This window comes from Eumetopias jubatus, unplaced genomic scaffold, assembly GCF_037043125.1.
Source record: "Eumetopias jubatus isolate StellerSeaLion01/CBP00866 unplaced genomic scaffold, mEumJub1_p1.0 scaffold_7, whole genome shotgun sequence".
NCBI lineage: Eukaryota > Metazoa > Chordata > Mammalia > Carnivora > Otariidae > Eumetopias > Eumetopias jubatus.
This window is the reverse complement of record NW_028274813.1, coordinates 98,472,455-98,487,773: the sequence shown is the minus strand read 5'-3', so window position 1 is coordinate 98,487,773 and position 15,319 is coordinate 98,472,455. Positions and strand designations below refer to the sequence as shown.

At 42.8% G+C, this 15,319-nt stretch overlaps 1 protein-coding gene across 1 annotated transcript in view; it reads right to left on the bottom strand.

Annotated features, from left to right (window-relative positions):
- Positions 1-14,299: 14,299 nt before the first annotated feature.
- Positions 14,300-15,319, bottom strand: part of MYZAP (myocardial zonula adherens protein) — an 85,832-nt gene continuing 84,812 nt past the window's right edge. Inside the window, exon 13 of the mRNA XM_028100156.2 lies at positions 14,300-15,220. Coding sequence (XP_027955957.1) covers positions 15,124-15,220 — 97 coding nt within the window. The 3' untranslated portion in view covers positions 14,300-15,123. The remainder of the gene's footprint in view (positions 15,221-15,319) is intronic.

Below are 15,319 nucleotides of genomic sequence, written 5' to 3'. Positions count from 1 at the left end.
ACTTGCAAGCAGTGTGAGCCGTGTGACAATCCAGCACAGGTGCATATCCAGCACTGATTTGGCCTGGATGGTTCAGGATAATCACCTGAGCCGTGAAGCCAGCTGCTTCCATTGGTGGGTCATTTTTGCTGTCACCAGCCACATTGCCACGACGAACATCTTTGACAGAATACGTTCTTGACATTGAAGCCCACATTGTCCCCAGGAACAGCCTCACTCAAAGCTTCATGGTGCATTTCAACAGACTTTACTTCAGTTGTAACATTGACTGGAGCAAAGGTGACCACCATCCCAGGTTTAAGAAGACCAGTCTCGACTCGGCCCACAGGGACAGTACCAATACCACCAATTTTGTAGACGTCCTGGAGAGGCAGACGCAAGGGCTTGTCAGTTGGACGAGTTGGTGGCAGGATGCAATCCAGAGCTTCAAGCAGTGTGGTTCCACTGGCATTCCCATCTTTACGGGTGACTTTCCAAGGCATGTTAGCACTTGGCTCCAGCATGTTGTCACCGTTCCAACCAGAAATTGGCACAAATGCTACTGTGTCGGGGTTGTAGCCAATTTTCTTAATGTAGGTGCTGACTTCCTTAACGATTTCCTCGTATCTCTTCTGGCTGTAGGGTGGCTCAGTGGAATCCATCTTGTTAACACCAACAATTAGTTGTTTTACACCCAGTGTGTAAGCCAGAAGGGCATGCTCACGGGTCTGCCCATTCTTGGAGATACTGGCTTCAAATTCACCAACACCAGCAGCAACAATCAGGACAGCACAGTCAGCCTGAGATGTGCCTGTAATCATGTTTTTGATAAAGTCTCTGTGTCCTGGGGCATCAATGATGGTCACGTAATACTTGCTGGTCTCGAATTTCCACAGGGAGATATCAGTGGTGATACCACGTTCACAATCAGCCTTCGGTTTATCCAAGACCCAGGCATACTTGAAGGAGCACTTTCCCATCTCAGCAGCCTCCTTCTCAAATTTTTCGATAGTTCTTTTGTTGATCCCACCACATTTGTAGATCAGATGACCAGTAGTGGTAGACTTGCCCGAATCTATGTGTCCAATGACGACGATGTTGATGTGAGTCTTTTTCTTTCCCATTTTGGTTTAGGTTGAGTGGTGGTTTTCACGACACCTGTGTTCTGGCGGCAAACCTGTTGCGAAAAAGCACAAATCTGAATTTTTAACAACACCCATACACAAACTGACTAGCTTTGTCACTAACCAAGAGGTTTGGCAAGTGAGGAAACATCACCTTAAAACCAGGCTATTTGCACTTCAGAATGAAAGGAGGCAAAGTATTCTTTTATAATCCATCAAACAAAGGAACGATAAGTGTTAGCACACAGATTTTAACGGCAATGTCCGGGGGGAAATGATGTAAAATGGAGAAATTTAACAGAAACAGTGAGTGCCATAGGTTTTAACTGTCTCCAGCCAGAACCAGGCAACTACTTGAAAAGAAGCGTAGCCCACAAACCACAGGCAGCTAATCTCTGCTGAAGAATTCCAATTGCATATCAAGAGCCCATCTGTTAAAAATTGAATCTGGACAAGCATTTTTAGTTTTTGTTTGTTTTGGGGTTTCAGTGTCCTTTAAAAAAAGTGTAAATCACTTTTCCAGTGGTACTTGGACTAATCTCAAGAATATTAATTATTCTCAGAGTAAGCTAATGAATTTGACTGTTTGCAAGAAAAATTCAAAATGAAGAATTAAAGGAGAGGACAGTTTCATGTGAAGTGCTGCCAAGATGACTTAGCCATCCCATTGCCACCAAGCTGTTAAAGGTGTCGTTTGAATGCAGTTTAAAAGGACAAAAACAGGGCGCGCCTGTGTGGCTCAGTCGGTTAAATACCGGACCTTATGATTTCAGCTCAGGTCATGATCTCAGGGTCCTGTGCTCAAGCCCCACATGGGGCTCTGTGCTGGGGCGGTTGCGGGGAGGGGAGGAGTGTGGAGCCTGCTTAAGATTCTCTCTCCCTTTCCCTCTGGTCCTTTCCCCACCTCACCCCCATTCGCATGCACGTGTGCTCTCTCAAAAAAGGACAAAACCAAAAAAACCTGGGAAAGATTTCCATTTGTCCTTAGAGTTGAAGATAAAAATTAGAAATCAGTTGTAAAATCGGTAGCATTGATCAGAATCTCTGGGCTGCTCTTCTCTGTTTTCTCCCACTGGTTGTCAGGCCACAAAACTGGCCGTGGTATGCCTGGGGTCCACAAGAATGGCAGCAAAACTATTTCCCATCCCACATGTTCTTCTTACTATGTGAATTTAACTCTCCTCTCAAGAAATGGAGACTAGACTATGACTAGAGCAGAAGTGATTTTTACAGTCTTCGTAGTAAAAGGTGATGCAACTTCTGCCTAATTTTCTTGGGTACTTACTGTTGGAACCCAGCCAGCAAGCCAGCTATGCAGAAACCTTAGTTTGTGTGGGTGTTTGGTGTTTTGTCAGCCTAAAGTGGGGATTCGGCCAAAACTTCTCATTAACTCCAAGATATGTGAGTGAACAAACCTTTGAATGATTCCAGCCCCCGACTGGAACAGCCTTCTAGGCTCCCAAATTGAGACCTTGACCTATGGAGTTCGGGAGCATAATAAAATGGGGTGGTTGTTTTATACCTTTAAGGTTAGGGTGGTTTGTTGAATAGCAGTAGTAACAGGAGCATTAATCAAGATTAATTCCTCCAGCTGTGATCTGCATCCCATCTCTTTTGCCTCCTTGGAGATCTCATTCATTTGTTCATTCAACAAATAATTATCGTGTGTATGACACTCTTCGAGACTTTGGAGATATAATGGTGAGTGAGACAGAAGCCTCCTGCCACGCTGAAACTTGCATTCTATTAGATGGTACTAAGTGTCACGAAGAGAATTAATACAGCTGGAGTGTTAAGGAGTGATTGGGAGGCTACCTTGATTGAGGTGATTGAAGGGTGGCTGAGGTTGGTTTTTCTGAGAAGGCAATTATAAAGCTTATAAAGCTGAGACCTGAATGATAAGAATTAGCCGTGAGAACGTCTGACAGGAAAGCATCTCAAGTAGAGGGAAGAACAAATGCTAAGGTACTAAAAGGAGAGGGAGCTCAGCATGTCCAAATAACAGACAAAACAAAAGGCCAGGGCTAGATCTTGCAGGGCTTAGACCAGGATACGGAGTTTGAATTTTGCTCCGAGAGAAATGGGAAGCCATCTGTTGTAGGCAGCCTCTAGGATGGGCTCCCAATGGTCCTGCCCTATTGTAATCCCTTCCCATTAAATGTGGAATGGACTTACTGACTTCTAACAAATAGAACATGGTAAAAAGTAATACAAATGGTGAAAGTGACAGGGTGTCACTTCTGAGGTTAAGTAGTAAAAGATTTGAACACGTTTCACCGAAGGTGTACAAAGAAAAAATAAGAACGTGAAAGGCGAGCAGTGTTATTAGCCATTAAGAAAACACAAATTAGAAATACAGTGAGAGAGCCTGGGTGGCTCGGTAGGTTAAGTGCCTTCAGCTCAGGTCATGATCCTGGGGTCCTGGGATCAAGCCCCCCCGAATCAGGCTCCCTGCTTAGTGGGGAGCATGCTTCTCCCTCTCTGCTGCTCCCCCCCACTTGTGCTCTCCCTCTTTCTCTCAAATAAAATTTAAAAAACAAAAATACAATCATATTCTATAACACAATTATCAGAATGTCTGAAATGAGAGAGACTGACCATACCAAGTGTTGGAAAGGATGTGGGACAACTGGAACTTACCCTGCTAATGGGAACGTAAAATAATACAACCGCTTTGGAAAACAATTGGGTAGGTTCTGAAAACCTGCCACATAACCCAGCCATTCCTCTGCTAGGTATTTGCCCAAGAGAAACAAAAGCCTGTGTCTATCTGAAGACCTGTACATAAATGTTGATAGCAGCTTTATTTGTAATAGTCCAAAAACTGGAAACAACCCAACATCCATCAGTAGGTGAATAGATAAACAAATCGTAGTATGTCCATACAATTGAATACTGTCCTACATGCAACAACTTCAGTGAATCTCAGTTACACTGAGCGAAGCCAGGAAGAGTCCACACTGTAGAATTTCATTTACATAAAAGTCTAAAAGATGTAAACTAATCTTTAGTGACTGGAAGTATATCAGTGATTGCCTAATGATGTGGAGTGACAGGCAGAGGCTACAGGGAAGGATTATGAAGGGGCAGGAGAAAGCTTTTGGGGGTGATGGCTGTGTTCATTATCTTGATTGTAGCAATGGTTATGTGAGTGTATTCATTTGACAAGTCACACCTTACCCCATGGTAAACTTAAAATATGTCTGGTACATGGCAGCTCTGTTACACCCCCAATGAAGCTGTTAAAAAGTACCCCTTTGTCTTCCACCCTCTTCTCTGTTTTCATGGATGAGCTGCCTAAAAAACTTATCTGAACCCTCTGACTCCATCTTCTGCACTCCCACCAGTGCCATGAACCCTCTTGGGGGGGGGGGGCGGTCAAACCCAAGGAGCAGGTTTTAGTCTCTCTCCTCCTCGCTGCCTCTGACCTGTTGACCCCTTCCTCCTCCTCACAACTCTCTCCTAACATAAATTCCATGCTACCAATTTCTCCAGGATTTTCAGCTCTAGCGGTTTTTGCTCTTGGGCCAGAACTAGAGCCAGTGTTAGGACCTTACTGCCTGGAAGTCCCAAAGGTTCCTCAGGTTCAGCTCATCCAAAGCTGAACTTATGTTCCCTTGCCCCAATGGCATCACCATCCCCCTAGTTGCCCAAGCCAGAAACTAAGTATTCATACCCAGCTACTTTTCCTCAGCCCAACAGTCTAAATACCGTCTTCTCTGGATCCTCTCCCTCTTTCCACTGCTTTCAGCACCTCCCCACACACCCAGCATTGCCTTCATTACCTCTGTCCAGGTCCTTGAGTGAACTGCCGTTAACAGTTCCTAAAAGGTCTCCCCGTCCTGGCCTGATCTGTCCTTTTCCTTCTAAGTGCCGTTGGGTAGCCTTCTTCCTTACAAAAATCTAATTTTGCTTCCTTCACTTAGAATACTGATGAGGGAAACACCAATATCAAAGTAGCAAAAACTGGAAGTATTCAGTTCCACACTTGTTGGGCCTCTCAGCTCACAGAGATGGTCCTCCCACCGTGTTGGGATCACTGGAGGGTCTAGGTGGGGAGCACTGCAGGGGCACACACAGAAGCATGCCCAGTCTCTCTGCCTAGAATTGACAGTGGTATGTGGTCCCAGTGGCGGTGGTAGGTGATGGAAGCATAAATGAAAAATGTAGCCCAACTCCAGTTAAGTAGCAGGAACTTGGGCAGCAGAATGATGGTTCGTGGGAGGTTAGTCCCTCAAGAAAATGTAAAGGAGAGGATAGGCAGATATTTGAACCAGACAAAGTCACTGGGAACAATGATCACCGAAAAACCTGTGATGATTAATTTTATGTGTCAGTTGCCTAGGTTATTTGGACAAACATTCTAGATGTTTCTGCAAAGGTGTTTTTTGGCTGAGATTAACGTTCAAATCGTTGTGGACTTTTAGTAAAGCAAATTGCCCTCCATAATGTGCGCGGGCCTCATCCAGTCAGTTGAAGCCCTTAGTAGAATGAAGACTAACCTCCCCTAAGCAAGAAGGAATTCTGCCAGCAGACAGCCTTTAGACTTGAATTGCATTAGTGGTTTTTCTCTGGCTCTCCAGCCTGCTGCCTACCTGCAGAGATAGTCATGTGAGCCAAATCTCTTTTTCTGAGATTCATTTTAAGGAATTGGCTCCCATGATTATCTACACACATGTGCCACTGCATCTGTCTCTCTGACGAACCCTGACTGGTACGGAGCCCGATAGCATCAATGTGTTAGGAAAACCAAGGATCCATCATGACTTCAGGGGGAGAGGGCTGACTGAGGAGAGGGAAGGCTGACCTTTGCTGTGCCCCTTGCTTTGTGGCTAGGCTATGGGCATGTGAGGAAGACATGGGAACCAAGAGTCAAACAAGCTTGAAGCAAATTTTATTTTCTTTCATGGTTTTTTTTTTTAAGCATTCATTTGGGAATGGAACATGCTGAACTTTCAAACAAACCATAGCAGCCATAGCTAATGAAAAATTAATAAATAATGGTAAACCTTAGACTTCATTGAACAATAATGGCTGACATCTGTGTACCATTTACCAAACCTCCTCCAGTCAGTCAATCCCCACACAGCTTTCGCGGATGAGCAGAGCGGTGGAGACTAGCCCCACTTTACAGAGGGAGACACGAGTGCTAGGACCTCCTGCCACTCGTCCGGCAGCCTTATCTGTGCCTCAGCACAGAGCTTCGCAAAGAACCGGTAGGAGCCTGGCCAGTTAGGCGAGAGATAAAGAAGGCAACAGGGAAGTGGAATCAGGTATGAGAAAAGCAGAGTGAAGAAAGGAAAGGAACGGGTAAAGAGAGACAGAACAGTGGAAGGGGCAGTAGGGATAAAGTTTCTCTGCACAGAAATCAGAAACCGAAAGCTTCATTGGAAGCCTTATGCTGAGAAATTCCCAGATAAATTCTTCATTTCCCTTCCAGCTCTAAAATTCTATACTACAAAATGTCACATTTCCCCTCTTTGTATTTTACTGTGATCCCACTGCAACAAAAGGTTTTCCTCAGCTACCCAGGGGCTTAGGCTGTAAAGTGCATGTACTCCACACTAAAAGTAAATTCTTGCATTAGTTATCCAAACTGTTTGAAATGAGGAACCAAATTTCCAACTCATATCTCCCTCTTTATCAGCAAATAGTAATTTAAAGCCATTTACCGGGGCTGTGGTTCCTGGGTAGCAGACTGTGGCCTATTAAAATTAATCCTGACAGAAGATCCTTGCTGCTTTCTCCAAGCACATTCAGACCATTGGTTTATGAACAGGATGAACAGACGGGCCATCCCAGAGGGCTTGAGGGAGGAAGCACGTTAAAATGGACGCCTGCATCTTTGTTTGCTCAGCTGCTTGGAAAAACTAAGACTGAGGGAAATGGGATTAATCAAGGGGGCAGTTGCCCATGGAAAAAAAATAGGAAGACTCTGGTGAGAAAATCTCAGCCAAATAAGGTTCAAGTTGAAGGGAAAGAATTCTTTTCTCTTCAGACTTTCACATGGTTGAGTGTTATTTGGTGACAAATCTCCCATTTCTGGCCACCAGTGTTTTATGATTTTTGTGATAGTGTGGGAAGAGAGATTTTAGGGGAAAAATAATTAAATGTTTGATTCTCAAAAATTTCATGTAATTTTACCTTTAACAAATTTAATGATTATTGGTTAGATAGTGGTTAATTGTGATTGAATAACATCTTTCTGTGATTTTTTTCATATGAAAAAACTCACGAACCAGAAAAAAATATTCTTGTAAGATCACGTTCTTGTAAGTGGTACAGACTATATAGACATTGTAGCTGAGGCCCCTCCTCTCAGTTTGGGAGAAAGAATCTTGTTAGAATCAAGATAGACTCTTGATTTAAAATATCTTCCCCCTCCCCTTGACCTATTTCACTTCCCTTTGACACTGACTGAAATTCCAGCATTAAGATTACTAGGTTAACAAGGATCTTCCTTTGAGACCATTGATTTCTAAAAGGGTTTCTACCATATTTCTAAAAGGGTTGTGGCCTATCAGCCATTTACACATGAGTATGAATTGGTTCGAAATGGCTATCTGACAAAAGGCTAGCTGAGGTGATAACCTACTCTAAAAGAGTGGAATTTGATAGGAGGTCAAGGGAGGAAATTGAGAGAATTTTGAGCAATCGGAGAGGAAGAGTAGACCACAGAGAGTATTGCAACAGGGTTTACATAGCAGGAAGACCCCAGAGGACCTCCTATCCAGGATTTGGAAAATACGGAGAGCAGGCAGAAAGGGAGAATGTCAAAACCAAACTTCGCTTGGAATTGGTTCAGATTCCATGCTGGAGGGCAGACCTCCTCTACGTACATGGACCCTGTCAAAGATCTTTCATTTAACTTGGGAGTATACTGTGTACCAAAAGATGGCTATAAAATAACTTCATTAAAAAATACACTCAGATATGTTTACACTTGTGCTCAAGGAAAGATAGTTTGCACATACATTTATCAGAAAATAAGGAGAGTAAGGGAGGTAATTTGCAAAGTCACGAAAGGGTGAGATGGTATAATTTCCTTTCCTTTCAAGTGTTACAGGGCAGGGAGTTCAGAGTTGTGCCTTTCATGGAGGGAAAGAAGAACCAAAACTCTACTATAATGTCAGCACACCATATATCTCACTCTTTGGAGTCTGATGTCTATCAGAGGCTATGAAATAAAGACGCTGGTGGCCGGCAGGAGGATGGCATTAGAGAAAGCTGACTATGCCTCTCCTCTCGCGAGACCTGACCAGAATCAAGTGTCTGGTCACCTTTAATGTTCTGTCTTGCACGAAAAAGAACACAGCTCTGAAAAGCTTCAGCTAGGGGAAGTGGGGGGAGGGGGAGGTGCAAGGGACACCCACGGAATATATAGTTGGGAGAATTATTCAGAAAAAAAAAAAAGTCCTTGATTTTCTTCCTAAAAATTTGGAGTGTATAGGACAGTGAAGGTGATCCAGATCCAAGAACTGAAGGGGTGGTTGTCAATCCCCAACTGTGTTTTTGCAGGGAGAGAGTTTATGTACCACTAACTTTGTGGCCAGTCCATTAATTTCTCTGGGTCTCCGTTTTCTCCTGTTTTATAAATGAGGGTATTGAACCAGACAAACTCCAAGATGCCTTTCAGTGCTTAAATTATATGATTCTAGGATGATTAATGTTATGATACATTCTTTGGCAACATCTGCATCTATTTAAGCTCATAAATGTTGAGAAGAAATATTTGGTATGCAGTAAACCAGGAAGCAGGTAGCTCCCTTTAAATAAATACTCATCCAACAGTGATGACGTTTCAGGTTTTATCAACCCTTGCTGTACTCCCATACTTGCCCATATCTTCTGGAACTGGATAGTGTCTTCCATCACCTAGAATTCTTGAGCTTAATTTAATTTTTATATCTAGTGGATGACAGCTCTGAGTAATTTAAGATTGTTTATAAGGTTTAAAAAAACCCTGGAGTTGTCAAAATAGAAGACAAGCAAACTATAATGAATGATGTGAGAGGAACATCATTTCAAGCAGACAAGAGAAAAGGGTGCTTTGAAGGAATAAGTATTTTTTTTAATAATGCATACGAAAAAAACCATTAGATAATGTAAATAAAGGGTTGCAAATTGTGGGTCTGTGGCCACAGCCAGTCTACAAATGGATTTTTTTGGCAGGACTGAGTTTCTCAAAATCATGAATTTGAGTGACTTTAAGATAGGCATGTACTCATTATCTGTGTGAACATTCCCCCAACCAGCCTACACCAGACCTTTGCACCTCTGTGCAGACCCTGGGCCACCAGGGCATTTGACTTTGGGTGTGTCATGCAAGTATAAATGGAAAATTTTGCCCAACATTTTTCTTTTCTGAGAGGCTACAGTTAATCCCACAGAAACTTCTGGGTCACTAGTACAAGATATATACTTGTTATAGTAAAGTGTTCTTTACCTCCAAATGTCAGTTTTCCTAAGGTCTTCTATGTTTTACAAATCCCAACAAATGGGGCGCCTGGGTGGCTCAATCAGTTAAGCATCCGACTCTTGATTCCAGCTCAGATCATGATCTCAGGGTCCTGGGATCAAGCCCCACGTGGGGCTCTGCACTCGGTGGAGTATCTGCTGGAGATTCTCTCCCTCTGCCCCTCCTGAGTACTCTCTCAAATCAAAAAAAATAAAATTTTTAAACAAGAATCCCCACAAATGATTCTCTGATAATTTATAGCATTAATGTCCCCCTAGATTATAAATTTCATTGAGATTGCAGGTTTTTCTTTTTTTTTTTTTTCTCTAGAATTCAGTGTAAAAGATGAATTTTAACTCAAAAAGACTCAGCCTTTTCTGGGAGGAAACCAGTTGCCTTGTTTTATAGTGAGACTAATAAGTGCTATCGTCAAAGGTTATAATTCTGTTATTTTGAACATTTCCTAAAGAATTATTTGTATGCATCTCAAGCATTTTTTTACAAAGCTTGATATAACATTTTTCTCTATTAAAAAAACATTTTAAACAAAATGATAAATCTTTATGATCACCATGGAAACATCAGCATCTTTATGACTATATTTTCTATTTTCAATTCCATTTTGGGGATTTGGGGACCAAAAAAGGTTAACTTGAGACAGTCCTAATTTCCTTCCCCAGCCCCCCAAAAATGTTTAAATAAATTCGTGGGTACCATAAAGATATTTTATTTTAGGGTTGGGCCACAAAGTGACCAGTTAAGTTTTTTCAGGCTGAATGTGTTTTGTTTAGGAGGTGGCAAGTTAAGAGGAAAGCAGAGAATTAAAATATTTGCAAGATGTCATTAATCTCCAGCAAGAGCCTAGAGTTGTTTTTTTTTCCCCTCTTCATTTCAGAACTAATCCAGCTTTCTGTTATTTGGCTCAGAAAAGTCTTAAATCTGTAACAAGAGAGTAACTTCCTGTTCTCAAGAGTATGGCTGCCAAAGAAAACATTTACAAGAAAAGTTCCAGGGCCAAAAAATTGCCTACTAATTATTTCTTAACCCCCTCCCACCCCTAATTCAGGAAGGTGAATGCTGTAAATGCTATATGTTAAAACTCGAAAGTATGTGTTGAAAAATTAAGAGAAAACCCCTAAGAACTGTTTGCTATTTATTTATATTTTATTGCATTCAAATTACATGAGTTTTATGGCCCTTGGGCACAAATTAATGTTTCTTAGAATATTTTGTTCGGAATTCCACAAAGATTATACTATACCTTTATCAAAATACATTATGGAAATTTTTACCTGGTACCTTCCCAACTGAAGAAGGGAGAAGCAGCCCTACCATTCGGGATCTGACCTAGTACTACCAGCTAGGCTGTGATACTGCTCCAAGTTGGCCTGACACTCAGCAGTGAGGTTTTTGGGTTTTATGCGGTTTTTTTTTTTTTTTTTTAAGATTTACTTACTTGAGAGAGAGAATGCAAGTGGGGTGGGGGAAAAGGAGAAGGGGAGAGAGAATCTTAAGCAGGTTCCCTGCTGAGCAGGGAACCCAATTGGGGTGCTCTATGTGGGGCTCAATCCCAGGACTCATGAGATCAAGACCTGAGCCATAACCAAGAGTCGGCCGCTCAACCGACTGAGCCACCCAGGCTTCCCACTTAGTGAAGTCTTGGTGTTCTCCTTGGTGATCTATTCATTCAGTGCAATGCCAATCAAAGTCCTAGAGCCTTTGGATAGAAGTGGACAGACTGTAAAACTCATGGAAATACAAGGGATCTAGAATAGCCAAAACAACTTCGAAAAGGAAGAACAAAGTCAGCCTATGCCACGTGATTTCAAGGCTTATTAGAATAAGATGGGCAAATAGATCAATATAACAAAGTAATGAGTACAGAAATAGACCAATGCAAATATGGCCAATTGGTTTTGACAATGTTACCAAAGCGAATCGGGGAAATGGGTAGTCTTTTCAACAAATGGTGCTAAAACAATTTATACTCTCTACCATGTATTAATAATCTAATCCTGTCCAACAAATTACCCCAAAATTTAGCGGCAAGTCTCCCTCTGGTCTTTTTGCCTCTGGCCCCTCTTCCCGGAAACACATCTCCAGTCTCCCTTTGGGGCTTTCCCTTCTCTGACAAATTCAAATGGGTTATTCTCAAATTCACATATGAGGAAAAGGAGACTACAGTTTATTTAATCTGTTTATCCAGGAACATTTTTTTCCCTATTTCCCTCCTGCACAGTCCCACTAATATTCATTGAGTCTCTAGTCTGTGTCCAATAAGAGGAAATCCTTAGATTTGCAAATATTCATGAAGCAACACCTCATTCCCAGTAATTACAGTAATGCAAGTATCAACTGTTGGCATGTCTCTGGTGCAGTGCTGGAAAATTTTTCCATTCTCTCTCGCGTGATCTGCACAGCCAGCCTATGAGGGGGTGTAATTCCATTTCTAGGCAAAACTGCGTATGGGAGCACTGAGTTTGACGTGGCCCGACCAAACGGGTATTGTGACTTAGTGGCGGACTTGAGACCGACTCCAGGCTTCCCACCTGTGTTCTGGAAGCAGGCCTGCGTGGTTTCAGACAATTTTCATCTCTCTTTGAGTTTCAGTTTCCTTGTCCACAAAATGGCACTAGTAACATCTTCTACACACAATGAGTGGTTGCAAAGATTTAGTGGATATATGCTGGGCCTAGCTTAGTAACTCTTGGTCTCCTGTATTTCCCCAGCCAGGGCTCTTTCTGGAAGACTTTCCATTTGTAGATTTCTTCATGATTATCGAGGTTTGGAATGAATCCCCTCCTTCATGGGAAATGACCCCCAAGGAGCTCACATCTTGGGAGAGACAGGAAATGGACCTCATGATCAGTTACTAGATGTAAGAAGACAAGAGAAGTCTCGGAAAAAAGTTCCCCTGGGATTCAGAGACGGTAAAGATCAGGAGGAAACCGACTCTCTGGGAACAATTTTGGAGAGGCAAGGGTCTCAAGGTGCACATACCTGTCTCCCCTGCATCTGGCAGGCAGCACCTGTAATGCTTTGGGTTGCACTGAACTGGGCTTCCAGAGTCTGGATATCAAGAAGAGTGCTGTGGTCTAATGTGGCCTGAGCCAAGACAGGAAGGAATCCTGCCCTTCCTGTCACATGCCCCCACCCCACCCCTTGCCCTTGGGGGACCACCCTGGAGCTCCTGGAGCAGGAAGATAGCATTTGTTGGGGAGGAAGAGGGTTCCCAGGGTAGACTCACCACCAGCTCAGGGGCCAGCCTTGGTTGGTGCACCCTCTAGTGGGAGGAAGGCACGTCATCATCACTCAACTCCAAGCACTTGCCAAATGTCCCTCCTGCCCTGCCCTGAGATCTGCCCTCTGGGGCAGGTCCCACCCAGACTCAGTCGCATGGCCTGAATTTTTTCTGTCTCCATGGCTGGCTCTTGCCTCTGACTAAGCAGCAGGCCTTCTCTGATTCTGGGATCTTGGGGGAAAGCCCACTCCCTCAAAGCCCAGGCCTGTTTTGTGTTTGCTGCCATGCTCTCTCTGGGCCCTGGGGACGCCTACAGGCCTGCAGCTCACACCTGCACAGTCCCTCAGCTCAGGGATCCAAAGGCAATATCCTGAAGGAATTTTTTTCACTGCCTGTTTGGGGGACAGGTCTGCCTAAAGCAGGCAACTTTATACAGTCCTTCATTTCTCATTCCCAGTGTTGGCAAAGGGGTCAGGAAACCCCATTCTCATCCTGTTGTAAGAATTTACATGGACACAAATTTCAGCAGGCCCAACTGGACCATATGCACCAAAAGACTTTAAGTTTGCATGATTTTTGACCCGACCCAGTGATTCCTCTTGTAGGAATTTATCCTGAAAAAGTAATTAGGCAAGTGTACAAAGGTGTATGTATAAGATGATTCATCAGAGGACTGCTTAAGAAAATTAAAGACAACTTCCCAAATTCCAACATGAGGGGGTAGGACAAGTAAATCATAGTACATCAATAATATGGAATCCAGTTAACTGTAAGAAACAGTGGCACAGATCTATATATCCATATCTGTATAGAATGATCATAATATAGTAAGTGAAAAGAGGTTACAAAGTATGTAATGAGAATAGCACTTACTAAGTGCCTACTGTGTGCCAAGCACTATTTTAGAACTTCATGGATATTAAGTCATTTAATCTTCCCACCAACTCCAGCTAAGAAAGAACTATCACAGATCCCATCTAATAGGGGCTTGAAGAGGTTCTTTAACTTGCCCAAAGCATACACTAGTGACTGAGCTCAGTCTCTAGAGCCCATGTTCCTAAATACCACGATTCTGCTTTTCAACATAGTGCCATATGTGTTTTAAAAACAATAGTGTGCGTGTGTGTTTTAAGAAAGCCAAGAAGGATTGAAATGAAAATATTGATAGAGGCGTTATTATACAATGTTATTTTTTTATTTAGGACAAAACCTTGCATACAAAGATGTTTTTCATTTCAGGAAGATAGAATTACTATGTACTATTAGCGTTAACTAGATAAATTTCAGGGTTTAAACACACACACACACACACACACACACATGCTGCTACATATGCTGGTACTCTCTCACACACACACCCTATCTTATGGTTTATAAATGCTTCTATGGACTGTACTGACCGAAAAATCTCTAGGTGCTGACTTTGACACTCCCAAGCCCCATTCTGCTCTCTACCCCTTCTACCTGGCCATGGATGAAATCCAGAGACAACGTAGGTAGAACAAAATATATGGCATTTATTAAACATATGTGACATAGGTTATAATATCAAAGTAGAGCATGCATGAACACATTATTCATTTAACAGAAACACCAATTGATACTGAAAACATTAAATGATTACATGTCCACAACATACAAAATTCTCTTTCAGTTAGAAAGGGAAAAAGAAAAATCACAGGTGAAATAAATACACTGATTTCGGTGAGCCCCATGAAGGCATAAGGCACAAATTAAACCAAGGGATTAGCACATCGGAATGAGGCACTTGTGCCTGCAGGAGGCCAGTCTCCACCCGTGGCTCCCACAACCCCACACAGATCCTGGACACCAAGAGAGAGCACCCTTCCCTGGCAGGGTCAGGTCTCCCCAGGTGCCCCTGCGCCTGTGGACAGGCTTCTGGGCACCAGAGAAACACCACCTCTAATACTTTTACGGGTGAATAAAACCTTCATGCTGTAACAAATGATCCTGGCGGGAATAACATGAAATTTCAAATTAATGCCCTTTTTCCTCCCAACCAAAGGCTAATAAACCAGAAAATAAATTGTGAGGGAATTCTCCTGACAGAATTTCAGTGTCTACTCGGAAAGCTAATGATGGCCCAGTAAAGCATGGTTGGGTGTTTGAAATATGACCTTGAAAGCTCTCTTTCCTGCCCTCCCCCACTTTTCCTTCATGTTTTAGAAGTAGATCAGGACCTCAGCAGTCTTTGTGGCTGAAATTTGTATAGGAGGAAGCAGTAGTCACCCTTCCCAGACCTCAAGCCTCATGGTTCTAGGGCTTTTGTCCATCTGTACAAAGTGTGTGTCTCCAGGTGCCTAAGTCAGTGTTTTCTTCATGGTTAACTCCAGGACCCGTGTGTATGGGGTATAGTTCCTGGAAGGCATCGAGATTTCACGAGTCCTACCTGTTGGGCTGAGAAATGAGAAAAGGCAGGTCAGGAAGATGGAACAAAACTCACCATATTCTTCATGTAAAACAACTCTAGGAAATGGTTTTGCCACCGCTGTAGCC